Here is a 16,820-nt window from a genome sequence, read left to right as displayed (position 1 = left end):
TGTGATGTGCAGCTCTCAGCCTCAGCCCTGAGGCCTCACTGTCTGTATTTATCTCATCAACAAAGACTCCTAAAGGCTCTTTTATTGACAGAAAACAGTAAAAGAACATCTGACATATTTAATGCCATGTCAATATGTTCATTTATGATACTTCTTATCTTCAAAACTACAGATTAGCTGTTTTTTTGGCACATTTGGTCTCAAATTTCTCTTGTCGTGAAATTTTTCATTTAGTTGTCTGAAGCACATTACATTAATTTCCTGTAATATTTATTCTTATCCACTTATTATTGTTGTACTATGTTTGTTGTATTATGTTGTATATTGCAGCACTATTTGTTGTAATATGCAGCAATGGAAAGGAACTAACTACATTTACTCATGACATATTTTGAGGTACTATTGTACTTGTACTATTACGAGTATTTCCATTTTATGCTACTCCGCTACTTGGAGGTCAATATTATACTTTTTACTTCACTACATTTATTTGACAACATACAACTAATAGAATATGATGTATTATGGATTAAGTCACCCAGCAGTATTTTAAGTAACTATCAGCTGAAACAGGAAGTGATGAACATGGTGATGCATCAATATTTACAATCTGATACACAGTTAGTTACCACAATTCCCTGTTTACAGTACCTTTACTGTCATCTTTACAGAGTGTTCTTGCATTATCAGCGCTCTACTGTAGTTGTGGTTTACAGTGTGATACTTTAATTGTGTTTCATAGTACAATTCTGTAAATTTCTGTATACTTATACACTTTCACTGATAAATATTACTTCCCATTTTAACACAGATTTACTGTATTTAAAGACAGACTACTTCACTATGAACAATTCCATCATTGGTTTCATAACTGTGACTTGACGCTCAAAACTGAAACTGGGTTTTTTTACGGTTTTTCTGGTCTGTCCCAAAATGTATTCATCAAATAGATATAAAACAAAGTGATATGATTCATCAATTTGACCCATATTAAGTCTATTTATTGTAAACTCAACAAACTGTGAGAAGCAGGTCCACAATGGTCCAGAACACAATTGAAAGATGCAGAAAGTAAATCATGAATGAAGCAAAATGACGAGGATCAAGAATGGATAAATAGAGTGAGCCAAAAGTGACACATTTTGACTTCCACATAAAGAAGTTTCCCTTTTTGAATTAATCCAACAACAGTCACTTAATGTAGCCAAGTGATAATAGTAAACAATGAGGGAAAGAGGTCTTAAAGGGTCCAGTAGGAACTAAATCAAGAGGTTGTTAAACTCTTCACATACTCGTCATGAAGTGCTTCAGGCTGTTGAGACATCAGATAACAGGAACATAAAGCAAAGATAACACAAACTGCGAACATGCAAACATATATTGGATGTGGATGTGGTCAGGAGTAAAGATTACAGGCAATCATGCAAACTGCTCTAGAACAGGGTTTTCTTGACACCCCCACAAATAGAGACCAGTGTCTTGCCTGCATCATGCATGCTCTAGACAGATTTCGGATTTTCATGTTCTGACATGCCTCGGATAAAATGTTATTCTCCAAACATTTAATGGGACATTAACCTAATTTAGATTTGTACTTATCTTATCAGATGTGAGTGAAATCATACACAAGTTACATTTCCTCTTCCAGCAATCTACGATTCATTCATTCGACTACAAATCAATTTAAGACGACTTCAAGATACATTGACCAACTTTTTCAAAAGTAAAACTATATTATCATTGCTGTCAACATTTTACAAAATGTACCGACAACTTTTTTTATGATCTCTCATTGAGGGAAGCTAGTGTTGCTCTTAGTACCCTTAATCTCAAGAGGGTTAATGATGGAAAAATGAGACACATTGAGAAGAGATGCAGACACTCGTCTTAGGAAATTTGAATGACATCGTTCTCAAGTAAGTACATATTCTTAGGTCACGTCATACAAAACAATTCTCCAGCTGTCTGAAGGATGGACTGGAAAGCAGAGAACAAACAATTCTACTTAGATATGAAATGGACATAAAAGAAAATGCAAAGTGCAGTGTAGCTGGATGGGGTTTCACAAGTAATGAGCCGAGAGTGGTTGATGTGTCAATCATTAACCTATAAGTCTGTAGGGAGAAATAGTGTTGTCTTCCTGCTAATGATTTCTGTGCAGGTGTGTACGGCACGGTCCAAAAACTGTCTGGTATGTTTATAGAAAATGTCAGCTGGTGTAGAAATGCTACATACTTCTTAAATAAAAAAAATGTATTAAGAAATGAAGCTTCTCACTCCGCACAGGGTGATTCTGGTGGTCCTCTGGTCCAACATGAACAGAAACTGTGACTACCCAAATGTTGCACTCGGATGAATCAAACTACTTTCCCTGGATCAAGAAGCACCCTCAAACATTATGAGTATAACATCGTTACACTCATCTTTCTTCAGCATACATTCATCGTAATACGGCGACATCATGGCGTCTCAGATGAGTCTGTCAGTGTGACCAAAATTCAAAATATATATTTTTTTAATTTATAATATTATTACCATGTTGCACCCTCATCAGAAGACACAGACTGTATTTAAGTGATTAATAATAATAATGATAATAATGATAATGACAGATAAACTACTACTACTGACTGTATGAATGGATTAGAGTGTAAACATGACCCAAACATTGCTCTTATGAATGACTAATAACTCATCTTTAAAACACAAAGGTACCTTATTAGTAAGTACAGCGTGTTAACTATATTCAAACACATTTGGCTTGGTAATATCAATAGAAATAAAGCGCCAAAAATGAACTTTGCTGATTTTTGGCTACCATGGCTGCAGTGGCACAGAAATATTGTAAGCAACATATTGGTTGAATGTGTTGGCGATGGGGACACAAACGCTCACAGGTCACTCTCACTTTTGTACTGAAGTATGACATATACATAAAACGTCTGCACTTTACCCACAATGCAAAAATGAAGTACTTTCAAATATGATTTATGGTAGGTTTATTGGGCATTTTAAGGTATTTAACTGAAAAGAAATACAGCAAAGGCCAACAGCGTGGTCATGTTATCGTCCAAAACACAGTGATGAATAGAATAGAACATAGTAGCTTATTCTTTTCACACACAGTGTGCTATTCTCTGACATTATAGTTGTAATGGTGGAAAGGAATGTGAGCAGTTTAGGCAAATTAAAGCAATCTTGTAAGAATGTGCATGTGAGAGCAAAACCTCCCTCCTTTTCTGTCTCTCGGACAGTTTTTTTTTCTTTTTTTTCTTTTTTCAGCACGGTCAGGAAACGCGTCATATTACATCACTGAGAGTAAATAAAAAACGGTTGTCAGGGGCTACAGCTGCGGTTGCATAGCAACGCATACAAATAATCCGATGACTCAGACTTCAGCATTGACAAATATTTAGTATTATCTGGACCGTGTCGATAGTAACGCCGGTGATGGGGTCATACAAATAAACTGGACGACATGTTCGTTAATGGGGGGGTTCCAGAACTAAACCAGACCACTTCCTGTTAAATCATACCAAATTATAGCACTCAATTAAATCCCTCATTTTAGGGATTAAAGTAGGCACCATCCTGCATTTTCATGAATTTTAACACAATTTTAACCAGATTCACCAGTTTCTATTTAAATGTTTTTATTGACATTGTATACGTCCAGGTGTTGCCCAATCTCATCAGATGATAAAAGAAAAAAAATCAATAGGCTAAAGTGCACTTTTATTTAAGGATCAATACAAAATTATTTTTAGAAGCTGATACACATTACATCAATCTTCACATACAAGAGCTATATTCATGACACTTTTGTAATATATATATATATATATATATATATATATATATATATATATATATATATATATATATAGCAAAAGTTTACCCTCACTTTAAACTGCATGTCTTGATTAGTTTTCTACATTATATATATATATATATATATATATATATATATATATATATATATATATATATATATATATATATATATATATATATATATATATATATATATATAGAAAACTAAAGTGAGGATAAACTTCGCTGCCCTGCATTGGGTGTGTTCAGCAGCCAGTGTCCCGGGCTGCAGGCTGCAGGAGGAGGAGGAGGAGGAGGAGAGTTGAGACAGATGTGAATAACGGTGCAGACATTTGATGCCTAATTTGGTTTGCTGGGCGGGGATTTGCTCCTCTGAGCTGCTGGTCAAGTCAGGGAGCCGAGGAGTCGCGATCTACGATTCTCTGACGGTGGATGTCCCGAAGAAACGAGACACAATATCCGCTGCAAAGTACCAGAAAGGTAACAAACTTTTAGATCAAACTTCATGATAGCTATATATACACAACTCGATGTGGTGGTTTCGCGGTTAGGAAATATGTGCTACTGTGAGCTTTAACAAGTAGCATACCTCGTTCAGCTGCCACTTGTTGCATCTTGCTTAGCTGAATGAGAATGTGATGATTTCAGCAGCTACAGTGTCTTTATTGGTGTGCATGCTTGAGGATATTTTCAGTGTTTAAAGAAAAGCTTGTGTTTCTTATCGTCGAAATAATTTTGGAAATGTGCCTAAACATAACAAAAAGAGGTAAGAGTAAAAGAAAATATTTTACAGGACTACACTTAAGTTGCATCTTGGTGTACTTATAGACACTTTATTATACTGCTTTTGTATTAATTAAAACAAAGTATCTTTGTGGTAAGAGACTTTCAGACATTCTACAATTTTATAATGTTATTTAATATATATTTCCAGCCCAGTTTAAAAAAAAAAAAAATTCAACTTTTGACATGCATTTCTGTGTTTGGGGTCAGTTTGTGTGTAGTGGGCTGTAGTGTGTAGTGTGTGGTGGGAGCAGGGTGCGGCAGGCGGCACACCCACCTTCGCTGTCAATGAATGAACCTCTGCAGGGGCCTAACACACACACACACACACACACACACACACACACACACTGCTCAGATACTCTTTGGGGACATTTACTGGATTTTGGGTTAAGGTAATGCCTGAATTTTATTGAACAACTTCCTGGCTGTTCTTCATTTAAACGCCAAAATGTATCCAAGATTCCCTCTTCGTTGCTTGGTCCGAAAAAAATCAATTACCCAAAAAAAAGAGCAGAGATTTAGTATCTTGTGATGGTTGTCATACTGTGCTCCAGTCCGACAAGAAAGAAAATTTGGACGCACTTGGATGGTTTGCCAACAGAGCTCGCCTTGTGCTTCGACCGTCAAGTCCTCTGTAAGTGGATTATGGGTGAAATTGAGTTAATGATGTTGTGTCATGACAACCAAACAAGCAGCACACATGACTGCTCTGCCTGAAACAAACACTGGTTTCCTGAACATCTATGTGTGTGTGTGTGTGTGTGTGTGTGTGTGTGTGTGTGTGTGTGTGTGTGTGTGTGTGTGCAGGTCACACTCCCCTGCTGTCTGTATGAAAAGTGACTGTGCAGAGGAGCATGATGCTGTCATATCCTGTTTGCCGTCCTGCTGCAACCCTGATGTGTGAACCTATTTGCAGCCCCTCTTCCATTTGGGGAAGTGCCCCTGTTTGTGTGATCCCGTCGTGTTTTCCATCCTGTGCTGTGAAAAGACACTTTTCCACACTGTGCTCTCCTGTCTTTTCGCTCTCTTTTTTCTCTGTCTCCCCTCTGCCATTTTCCTCGCCCATTTCTTTCCTGACTTGATTCCACAAGCAGCAAAGTAATGGCGGGCGGGAGTGGCGGGATTGATTTTTCCATTACGACCCCTCCGTATACGTTTATTTTGAGTGGTTTACATGAAGCATAATTGGTACCCTGACTTTAAAGCCGAAGTGGGAGTATTGAGCTGGGAGGGAGAAAGAGGACAACTGATGGAAAAGAGAGGGAGTAGCCGCCAAATGGGACTATGAGGAGGGAAGGAAGGGAAGGGAAAGAGAGGAAAGGAAAGAACTTGGCAAATGTGACAAAGTTACTAGTTGTTCAGCCGCAGCCAGACTGCAGCACATCTGGAACTCATCAGTAAGTTGGAAAATCTTACAAGAAATAAGGGAGGAGGTAGGGGGGGGGGGAGAGAAAAGGAGGAGTGGTGAAAGAAAGGGGCCCGGTTGGTGACTCACGTCTCTGCTATTCCACTCCATCACTGTGTTTAAGCTGTGTGTCCTTCTGTGGCCTGATACACAGGGCTTCCCCCATGTTCCTCCCTCTTTCTACTCCCCTGCATCCCCTCCTCTCCTTCTTGGCCTCAAGTTAGTCATCCTGCAGGAGTTTTAGGGGTCTCTTTTTCCATTTCTCTCTTTTTTTTGTTATTTTCTTTTTATTCATACCTCGCCACCCGGTCCGTTTTTTTTTTTTGCCTCCCCAGCCTCGACTATTTTATAGGTGTTTAATGGGACTAATGTAAACAGGCCTTTTCTCCTTGTTTATAACTGTCTCTCTGTGTAAACTGGGAACGGGGAATGCAGCGCTTGTGGAGCCAAGTGGGTGATGGGTGTCAGGAGAGACGGGAGGGAGGACAGCCAGTGTGGTCAGAGGCTTTCTGCACTGTGAAAATGTCCATCTTATCCCGTTAAATGTGATTTTATGGCTGAAAAATGTGTTTCTCTGAGAGCAGATGTTTCAAGATGTTTTTTTGTGAAGCAAGGAACAAAAAAATATTGGTTCTTGAGTTCTTGTCCAGAGCGAACATCAGCTGCAGTCGCTATGAGTCCCTCAGAATCAAAGAGCAGGAGCTTCTTTACATGGACGCCATTCTGCAGCAACGTTCAATAGAAATCCATCGTAGAGGAGGAAGAGGATATCTGTACTAGTCAAAGTAACCTCATTAGATCACTGTGCATGCAGCTGCACAACAAGTTGCGAGTCATTTGTATAAACTGGAAAAAACCTTCATTTCCTTGCAGTGGGCACAGATGAGTGCAACCACTTTCACACCCAAACCCGTGTGTTGCTGAAAACGTGACATCACCTACAATTTTCAGAAAGGACGTTATGAAGCCTGGAGTTTAGTTTGGCGCCATTTTGTCAAATCTCTTTTAACATGCGAGCGGGCAACAAATAAAAGTGTTATGTCCAAATCAAGCAAACTAGAGAACAACTAGAGCTGAAAAAAATCGATTAGCTCATCAAAAGCAATTTTAAAACTGCAATTGATCCTTCACAAAGTCCCGCCCCTTGAAGACTGGCCAACCCTTGTGTAGCATCAGAGTCAATTTAAAAGTTATTTATCAAGAGACAAAGCTTGGGTTCAGCTTTGCAAATGGGATGATTTGCTGTTTATTTCTATTTTATATAGTTGTAGTTGTTGAATATGTGACAAAACAACCAATTTGAAGGACAAAACAATTATTCATTTAATAAAGAAATATTCAACAGACAAATCGAGCTGCAGCCAAAACACATTCCGAAGCTAGAAAGGAGACAGTAACTTTTAAAAGAGGTAATAGCACATTCATCTGTCTCACAAATGAGCAGTTAATTTCATAAGCAATAAAACACACCCTAGCTCAGTCCAACAAACTCTGGTGTGACCAGCAGTGGTTTGCTTTATGACTCTTTTCCACTTGTGCCACTGTTACAATTTACCATTATCCTTTAATCGTCTTGTGGCTACAGCTACAGCTTTTTCTGCTAAATTTACAGAGTAGTCCTTTACCAAGTAAATTAAATAATCATCTACTAAACTCCTGGCAAACATATAAAAAAGATACTTTGAATTTTGTGATGTTAGAGATTTTCTCTTTGCAGTTGCATATGTTAAACAAGCTGCATCTGAAAATATGTTTGTGTTCACTTTAAATTCAAGCCATGCTGCTTGGTTGAAAATTATTTTTGGAAGTGGAGGAAACAACCAACTGAAGACGGACTTGTCAAGCCAGTTGAGAGACGGAAGGAAGGAAGTTCTTCCTCAGATAAAACAAAGTTACAATAGTAATCCCAGACCTAGCAGTGTAGAGGTACAGTTATCTTTAAGGCTTCAAAACATGACATCTGTTTCTCTACATTAAATATTCATGACTAAATGAACAACAATCACACTTAAAGTTTGGCATAAAACATCTCGAGGTGTTATTCGTAAGGAGTTTAATACTCAAAAAAACTAATCATAAATGGCGCACTGAAGTACGTGACATCAACTGACCCCGCCCACTTCAAATAGCACTAAAAAAAACAGCAACAAATCTCTTATGTGAAATAACCAAAACTGCTTTTACTTTGGCATATATCTCTCTTTGCAAGAGTAGGTTTTCAGGGCCTTAAAGATGCAGTTTCCATAATAAAGGTCAGAATTTTAGACCCAGCAGCGCTAGATTCAAAGCCATGTTTTTCAGATCTCAGATTATCTTGCCGTGTAGCTGAGGTCCCTGATAGTGGGGGTGGAACAAGTGAAGAGGGCCATGTTTAGAGCATGATGACAGACACACTGTGGGGTCAGTGGAGGTTGCGGCGCCACGCCCGCCAGAGGACATGAGCTTGGAGGAATGTCAGAGTGAAACAGTCTGCTCTCAGCTCAGAAATGCTGTTGAGAAAGCAGTCTGGAGTTTGATGCAGGGGCAGAAAGTAAGAGGGAAGAAGGAGGGAAGTGTTCACCAGATGGTTTGACCAGACGTAAATGTGGTATGAAGAGCGTGACCACATTTCGGTCATTATTTGTGGTTTTAAATTGTGTTTTCACAGTTTCACATAAAAAATACAATAACAGCGTTGTGTGTTTCGGAAAATGTCCTGCAGGAGTGCAGAGCCTGTTTAAGCCCTCGTGTGGATGTATCATGTACTTCATCTACAGGTCATGAGAAATTACAAAAGCTCCTAAAATCTTGCTAACGAATTCTTTTCAATGTTTGTTTTTTTCTTACAGTTTTCTCTGCCTTCTCTGAGTAGCTGGTGGTATAAATCTGAGGAAGTGACTCCCAACACAGGATCCATATTAGCTACTCACATCTCCTAATACATCATGGCTATAGTTCTCCACTCCAGCCCCCTCCTATGGACACGGCTGGCAGCCATGATCTTCGCCTGCGTGGCCTTCTCCTTGGCCGTGCATGGAGGCAAACTCTACCACGGCACCGGAGACTGGTGCATCTTCTGCTGGGCCTTCAGTTTCGCCGGTAGTCTGCTCGTCCTCCTGGTGGAGCTCTTCGGCCTTCAGACCAGAGCTCCTGTTTCCTGGAAGAACTTCCCCATCACCTTTGCCTGCTACGCCGCCCTGCTCTGTCTGTCCGCCTCCATCATCTTCCCCCTCTACTTCCTCAAGGGCTCCTCAGGCCAAGGTGAAACCGCCATCTACCGCATCGTGGCAACCGTTTTCTCCTGCCTGGCCACCATCGCCTACTTCGCCGAGGTGAGCATCAGCAAGGCGCGTCCGGGCGAGGTGGCCGGCTACATGGCCACGGCCCCTGGCCTGCTGAAAGTCTGCGAGACCTTTGTGGCCTGCATCATCTTCGTCTTCATCAGCGACCCCGTGGTGTACGACCGAAACCATGCGCTCAAGTACTGCATGTCCGTCTACTGCATCTGCTTCATCCTGTCGGCGGCCATCATCCTGCTCTGCATTGGCGAGTGCACCGGCTGCCTCCCCTTCTCGTTTGCACGCTTCCTGTCTGCCTACGCCCTGCTGGCCGTGGTCCTCTACCTTTCAGCAACCATTGTCTGGCCCATCTTCAACTTTGACCCCAAGCATGGCGGTTCAAAAGATCGGCCTCACTTTTGCAACACCGAGCTGGGGTTGTGCGGTTGGGATAAGCTCATGGCGGTGGCTGTGCTCACGGGTGTCAACTTCATCCTTTACCTGGCCGACCTGATCTACTCCACCCGCCTGGTGTTTGTCAGCGCTTGAGGGAGGAGAAAGGGTGTTAGGCCAGCAGTATGCTCCAAATAAAATTGAATTTGGCTGGTTTTCAAAGGCTGTCGAACTGCTGTCAAATACGGTGGTGCGAGCAAATGCTAGTGTAATCACTGCGACTCCGGACTTGTTTAACGGCATCCACGTGACGGAGCGTGATGGGAGCAGACTGTGGAGTTAGACCACAACGGGTATAGTTTATTGTGTTGTTATCTAGTGGGACTTCATTTTTAAATTTGAATATTTAAGGATTTGATTTTAGCATAGTACTGGTATAACAAAATAGTAGGAGAAGTAGAAGGGGCCCAAAGTTCTTGTGTAATGGCAGACCCAGGATCTATTAACTATCTCTAAGTTCAGCTGGCCAACCTGGGTAATCAAACCAAAAAGTTGTGGGTTCTTTTGTCCCCAGACTCACAGTTTTACCTCTGCAAACCTGCCGAATTTGATTTTGTGTAAAGTGTACTGCTTCGAACCTTAGAGAGAGAGAGAGAGAGAGAGAGCGAGAGAGAGAGAGAGAGAGAGAAGAGGGAGAGGTTGAGGTCAATGGCTATGTTTACACGTACAACAATATTCCCTTAAATTACTGAGGCTCTCTGTTCATGTGTTGGAGCATGTCGATGTCAAACCTTGCTTCCAGACTCTAATCTTGATTATGAGAGACCTGAATGTGATTGCTGGATCTTTTTTTTCCATTAACAGCAGATCATTGCCCATTGTAAAATACAAAAATACAAGATGTTTAGGATCTGGATATGAGTAAGCTATTTAATAAAGGATACAAGCTAACATCCCAAATACTATGTGCATGTAAACATAGTCTGTAATGACGAATGAAGAAAAAACAAAGAAAACGGCGGCTTATTATTGTGTTTTTGTTCGATTTCTTTTTTTTTTATGTCAGTTGGATGCCTAAAGTGTTCAAATTTGTTGCAAGTTGTAAAAAAAAAAAAAAAAATGCCGATCAGTATTTCTGTTTTTAATCGCTAGAGGACAAAATGTAGAAAAAAGAATGAGCTGTTAAGAGCTAAGATAAGTTAACTGTTGGAGAAAATATTTGAATGCCATACAAATGGAAATCCAAGACTTTCAAGAACGTTCCGTTTGTTTTTTTGATGATTTCATTAATGCAATTGACCGTTTTGTCTTCCCAACAGTATGCAGAGCAGCTGATCCGATTGTATTGTTTATGTCATTTTTACACGGCTCCAATGCTGTTACATTTAAAGAAGAGCAAAAACAGTTTACATGTTGTTAAGATGAATGCTATGCTAGCTTTTTGCTCCTGCTATGATATATGTGTATCTGTATCTGCAAGCTACAATCAATGGCAAGAATATATATATGTGGAAAGAACATATGCAAGAAAAAACAAGAAAAGTATGTTTAAAGTGCACTTAATATTAGTATTTTCTATGTGTGTTTAAATGTCTGGTGTCTTCAAAAGCAGTCATTAACATTAGACAGACAAAATCACGCCACTAAATTGATATATGTTGTCAATTGGGTCTATTGGCTTTGTACTGCTGTAATAAATACTTAGTTAAAGAGACCAGAAAAGATGCTTCTCTCTCTCTAAGTGGTGTAAGTGTTATATTCTTCAGCTTTTTTTATATTTCAACTGTGCATACCACATCAGTGTTGTATGAAAATAATCCAATGTTTCAATAAAACCAAATGTTAAACAGTTGTGTGTGTGTGATTGGTTGTATTGTTCTAAGTCAAAGGAGCAGTGTCAAACGTTATGAGAGATTTATTGGCATATAATATTCATAACTATGTTTTTATTAATGTATAATCAGCTGTAACTAAGAAACGTTTGGGTTTTCCTTTCCTTAGAATGGGCCGTTTATATCTACATACTGCCATATCTGCAGTACACATTTGAGCCACATGTGGAAGCCTCAATGTTCATACTTCTGATAATTGTAGCCTACTTATAACATCGCATCTAATGTGAAAAGCTAGCACACATTTTTTTTGTTTAACTGATGAGATAAAAGAGACGAGAGCCTGTTAACGCCACCTAAATGTGTTTATTTCTTCTCATTTATATAGTATTAACACGTGCATTAAACAAACTTCGGATGTATCAAATATCTCTTTGAAATGACTGGGATACCTACTCAAGATAATATAAGGTGGTCAGTAAAAATGGTCAGGAACATTAGTTTACGCACAAATGTGCTCTTCTCACAATTTATAGATATGAAGGTTTGTCCCCGGAAAAATGTTTTGGGATACACAAGCGACATTACATCACAGTCATTTAGCAGACGCCTTTATCCAAAGCCATTTACAATTCAATATCACATTTCTACACCGTAGGGACAGCTACGGGAGCAATTTTGGGGTTCAGTGTCTTGTTCAAGGACACATCGACATGCGACTAGCGGAGTCAGGGATCGAACCGCAGATCCTCTGATTGAAGGACGGCCCTGCTCTCCACTTAGCCACAGTTGTACAAGCTATTTGTACAATACATGGCACTAACAAGCCTAAGATATCGTTAATTGTCTCTAGTTGTCATATACAAGTGACATAAATGAATCAACTTTAAGAGAATAAAGCTGATCGTTTGAACTGAAAAGTAAAGCGAGTATAAATCTGCATCTGCTCAATGCACACTATTTATACTTCCCTGTTTACTTTATCTCTCAGCACACTGTCTACTTCCCTCACCCCCTCCCTTCAGATCCCTGTAGGTCTCTGCAGACCGTAGTGCTCCACTACGGGGGCTTCCATGTATCTCAGAGCCTCGGCTGTCAGGAGGATTGATGACTTGTGACCGCCGCTTCTGAGGGGAGGAGTGCAACACTGTAAACATTTTAGTCACCTATAAATCTATGGCCAGGAAAGGAGACGCCCAGTTCTGACACAATGACATGACATGAAGTTTATTTTGTTTAAGGAAGGGTTGTACCCTCTGACATGGGAACATGGCTACAACAGCAAGACCAGCCACTGGCAAGTTCAGTTAGTGTACCTGGATCACAATGCAGGAACACTGTTACTCAACTTCACAACTCACAGGCAATGGAGCTTGCAGAGTTAATTTCAAGCTTGAATTATAGTATATATATTTAATGAAAGTTTCCTTGAAGTGATAAAAAAATTTGAAAATATTAGGAAGAATTGGCAAAATATACAATATATTTAGCTTACGAAAAGTGAGAACATAGCATATGAGGCTGAGAATTAAATACATTTTGTATTCTACTGTATATTTTTACCATAATCTTCAAGTTTAGTTTTTACTTCTGCCAGATATCCCAGACAGATAAATGTAGATTATAGTATATTTCAGTGTTTGACTCACTTTTTTTTATCAAAAACATTATGTTTGATTTGATCAATTTATATCAGATTTTCTTTGTTTTAACATATATACAGTACACATGTTTGCTGTCTTTCCTTTCGTTTTTCTCTTGCCTTCGTATGTATGTATTTCTATCTTCTATCTTTCCATATTTTGGGGTATGACACTTGACTAAAAAAACATGAATTAGTTAATTCCTGCATTTATTCATTCATTCACACAGCTCAGGCTACATTCAATGAGTTTGTATGAGTTTCACTGTGTTAAGCAGAATAGGTATTAAATAAGAAAGGCAGTATAATCCTCCTGATTTCTTCTTCCATTTAAAGTTTTGTTTATGTTTTTTGCAGCTTATTTGCCAACATTTCAGGTTATGTATCAAATAACACATCAGGGCTCACATCAAAAATGAATAATGATAGCGTTCATATTTTAGTTTTGATTCTAAACATTATTCACATGCTGCTGGGGGTGAAAATGTTAAAGTCCAAGCTTTTTTCTCAAATATATGTGTTTTTTTCTTCTTCTCTGTCTCAGTGAAAAATGCCTTCTCTATATCTCTTTGGCAATCTCTGCTGGCATGAGGTGAGTCTGCACCACTTTTGTCTGTTTTATGCCATCTCCCAGAAAGCTTTGCTACTGTTACAGTATATACAGTGAAAAAGTCCCGTGGAGAGTGGCCTTCCTCCTTAAGTAACTAAATGAATTCTTGGCCTACCTCCCACTTTGACCCATAAAAAGAACAAAGAGAGCAAGTCATCAGCACTACAATAGCTCGATACAATCCTCAAATGAAAGAGTCCATAGAAAGAAATCTGTCACAAATGCAGCATGTTGTTTACAGTCTTTAATAAGCGGATGTGTTGTTCTCAACACAACCACGAGACAAGTGTGTAACAACAAGCACACTGGAATGACAACACAATTCTTGATTGAAAACATATGGTACATTAGACACAGAGATGTGCTGAGAGCTTGGAAAGTCATTCCTTCAGTGCTGAGGCTCGTCTTCCCACACAGATACTTCCCTCTTCTCTCTCCAAGCCACAAGAGACACAAACAGCTGTGCAAGCTGTTTGTGAGAAGTCATTTAGTTGGGTTGTTCCTTACTAATATTCTCAACACTTTGTCCTCTGACCTAACATTGACCATTGACTGTGTTGTAAAAAGGATTTAATGCCATCCTTTCGTTTTAAAGGGAAATTTCACCAAGACTAGTACTAGTACTGGCACTAGTCAGTCTGTGACACAACAAGGTGTGGTTTCATGTGTGGTACTATTTATTGTCCACTTTTAGTCACTTCCTCTGTGCTGGTAGCCTAGCAACTTCACTGTATCTTTGGAAAGCAAAGCTAATTAGTGAGCTTTATTACAGGGCTGAATACTGAAAACGGACACATACAAATCCTATCTGCAGCTAAAAAACAGTCTCAAGCTGTATTTTGTTTGTCACAGGTCCGTTTCGGGTTTGGTTAGGTTCCATATTACCCACTTTTATGATTTTGTTGTTGTTTTTAGCAATGTTAAATTGCCAGTTGCTAAGTGGCATATGTTAGCATGCTTACACGTGTAACTAAGTTGGTGAACATGATAAACATTTTACCTCCTATAACATCAGCATGCTAGTGTTTTCAGTGTGAGCATGTTGACCAGGCTAGTGTTAGCATTTAGCACAAAGCAACGCTGCGTCTAAGCACAGCCTCACAAAGCCTCGAGCATTGTTTTAGACTCTTGTTAAATGTCAGATTTAGCCTATTAAACAAAATAACATTCACCTCAATTTAAGAATTGATTTAAACCGATACACTTAGCATTAAGGCTACTTAACACCATTGATATCAGCGTACTGTCAATTATAGAGCCAGTAGTATTAGTGTTAAAAATCATGATTATAAGCATTATTAGTATCAGAAAGAGTTAGCATGTCAGTGTCACTATCAGAGTCAGTACCAGTATCATAGGGACAGCAATAGTATTGATACTGTGGCTGTATCAGTATTGGTATTATTATGTAAAAGCAGTGTGTGTGTACACTAGTGTGTCAAGCAGGCAGCAGCAACCCAGCTGCTCTGTGTGATTCCCGCATACCTCAGTGATCCTACAGTTACTGATCCTATAGTTAGCGTGTCTTTTGGGATTCTAGCTGTCCACTGATGAAATCTGGGTTTAGACATAATGGTCCATTCTGTTTTCTCATAGGCTCTTTATGATCTAATGCAGGCATGTCCATTAAGAGTCCACATGGCTGCTGTTTCATGAACCTGTATGTGTCAGTCAGACTGACTCAGAGAGCTCACCGTCTGATGTTTGATAGTATACCTCCCCCTGGTGACTTAATGTGAGAGAGACACGAGGATAGACGAGTATACGTTTCTAGGTATTAACACAAGAAGTTATGATGTAAGAAATATTTTGGCATCTTCAGGTGGGATTTTTAATACTGTATTTGATTATTGAATTAATGTATGCAAAGTAACTTAAACTACCCCGGTGCAGGAAACTGCTAAATGAAAATTTTATATTTTAGTGGGTCATTCAGCAGCTTTAAAAGGGTGACCGTGGTTGTCTATTCATAGTCTGGGAAACTGCTACACAGATAATGTACTGTAATGATAAGTAAAGTTTCTAAACATTACATCAAGAGACCATGAAATAAAGAGTCTTCTCCATGGCTGGTGATTGTTTCAGAATGTATGAGACTTACATTACATCTTGAAACAGTGCGGTCACCAAACTTCACAGTGCTCAAAGTTTTAGGGAAATTCCTTATTTCCAAGTATTTCTAAGGAAGGGAATTGTATCGTTAGAGGACTGTGTCTAATTAAAGGAAAAGTTTGTATTTTTGAAAGTTTTACACCAAATGGCCGTGCAATTATTTGGTCCCTAAAGATGACTAATAAACAAATAGATTATTTTCAGCAAAGAGGAGTTCATTATTTTTCTTCTTGGAGTCTTCCTTTCTATTACCACATTCACCTCTCATAAACTTTCACTGTGTAACTGTCTTTCCTGAGCTGCAGCCAGAGAGGAAAAGAAGGGAGCTGGAAAAGCGAATGTCATGATTGAATTACGGCTTCAGATTCCAACAGTAAGTTCTTCTTAAAAGATGTTCAAAGCTCTGCACCGACTATATCTATCCCTAACCAATAAGGCTTTTTCGCTCTGAAGCTCCCAACATGCCCATTTATGGCTGCACCGAACTATTTACACCCATAAAACTGTCAAGAAAACATATAATGCTACTTTAGGGTCTTTTTTGTTAGGTTGGTGTATTTTTACTGCCTTTGCTGTTTTGCAAAAATGAAACCCTTTTTGTCTGTCTTTCTTGTAGCCACACACCTTTTAGTGGAGAAAGTACACATAGCAGAAAATAAGACCTGTGAAGTTTTACAGCAGAATGAGTGATTTCTCAAACAGTTGCTGATTTATGGACTGTTGTGGCGTTCCCGGTCCCGAGTCCCCCCAGGTGTCACTGTTCTTCAAGACAAACCTGCTCGGCTTCAAGAGGATCTAACAAACTATTTCTCATACAAACCTTTCAAACAGCTCTAACAGTCACAGATTGGTCACATCATCCTTTCATGAGGTCAAACTCCCTTTTGTCTCAACACTTAACCTTTTCACCACGCACAGACTCAACATCTATTCAGACAACGTGAGTCAT

General features: G+C 39.3%; 1 protein-coding gene across 1 annotated transcript; it reads left to right on the top strand.

Moving 5' to 3' along the window:
• The first annotated feature begins 4,205 nt into the window (after positions 1–4,205).
• On the top strand, positions 4,206–11,526 carry myadmb (myeloid associated differentiation marker b). Its single transcript, XM_068731700.1, has 2 exons — positions 4,206–4,314; positions 8,854–11,526. The coding sequence occupies exon 2, from the start codon at positions 8,950–8,952 to the stop codon at positions 9,829–9,831; it is 882 nt and encodes a 293-aa protein (XP_068587801.1). The 5' UTR covers positions 4,206–4,314; positions 8,854–8,949; the 3' UTR covers positions 9,832–11,526.
• The last annotated feature ends 5,294 nt before the right edge of the window (positions 11,527–16,820 follow it).

The sequence above is a fragment of the Cebidichthys violaceus genome, unplaced genomic scaffold (genome assembly GCF_023349555.1).
Source record: "Cebidichthys violaceus isolate CVI_PGR_0920_01 unplaced genomic scaffold, fCebVio1.0.p SCAF_104, whole genome shotgun sequence".
Classification (NCBI taxonomy): Eukaryota; Metazoa; Chordata; class Actinopteri; order Perciformes; family Stichaeidae; genus Cebidichthys; species Cebidichthys violaceus.
Note: the sequence above shows the minus strand (reverse complement) of the source record. Positions and strands in the feature narration are given on the sequence as shown.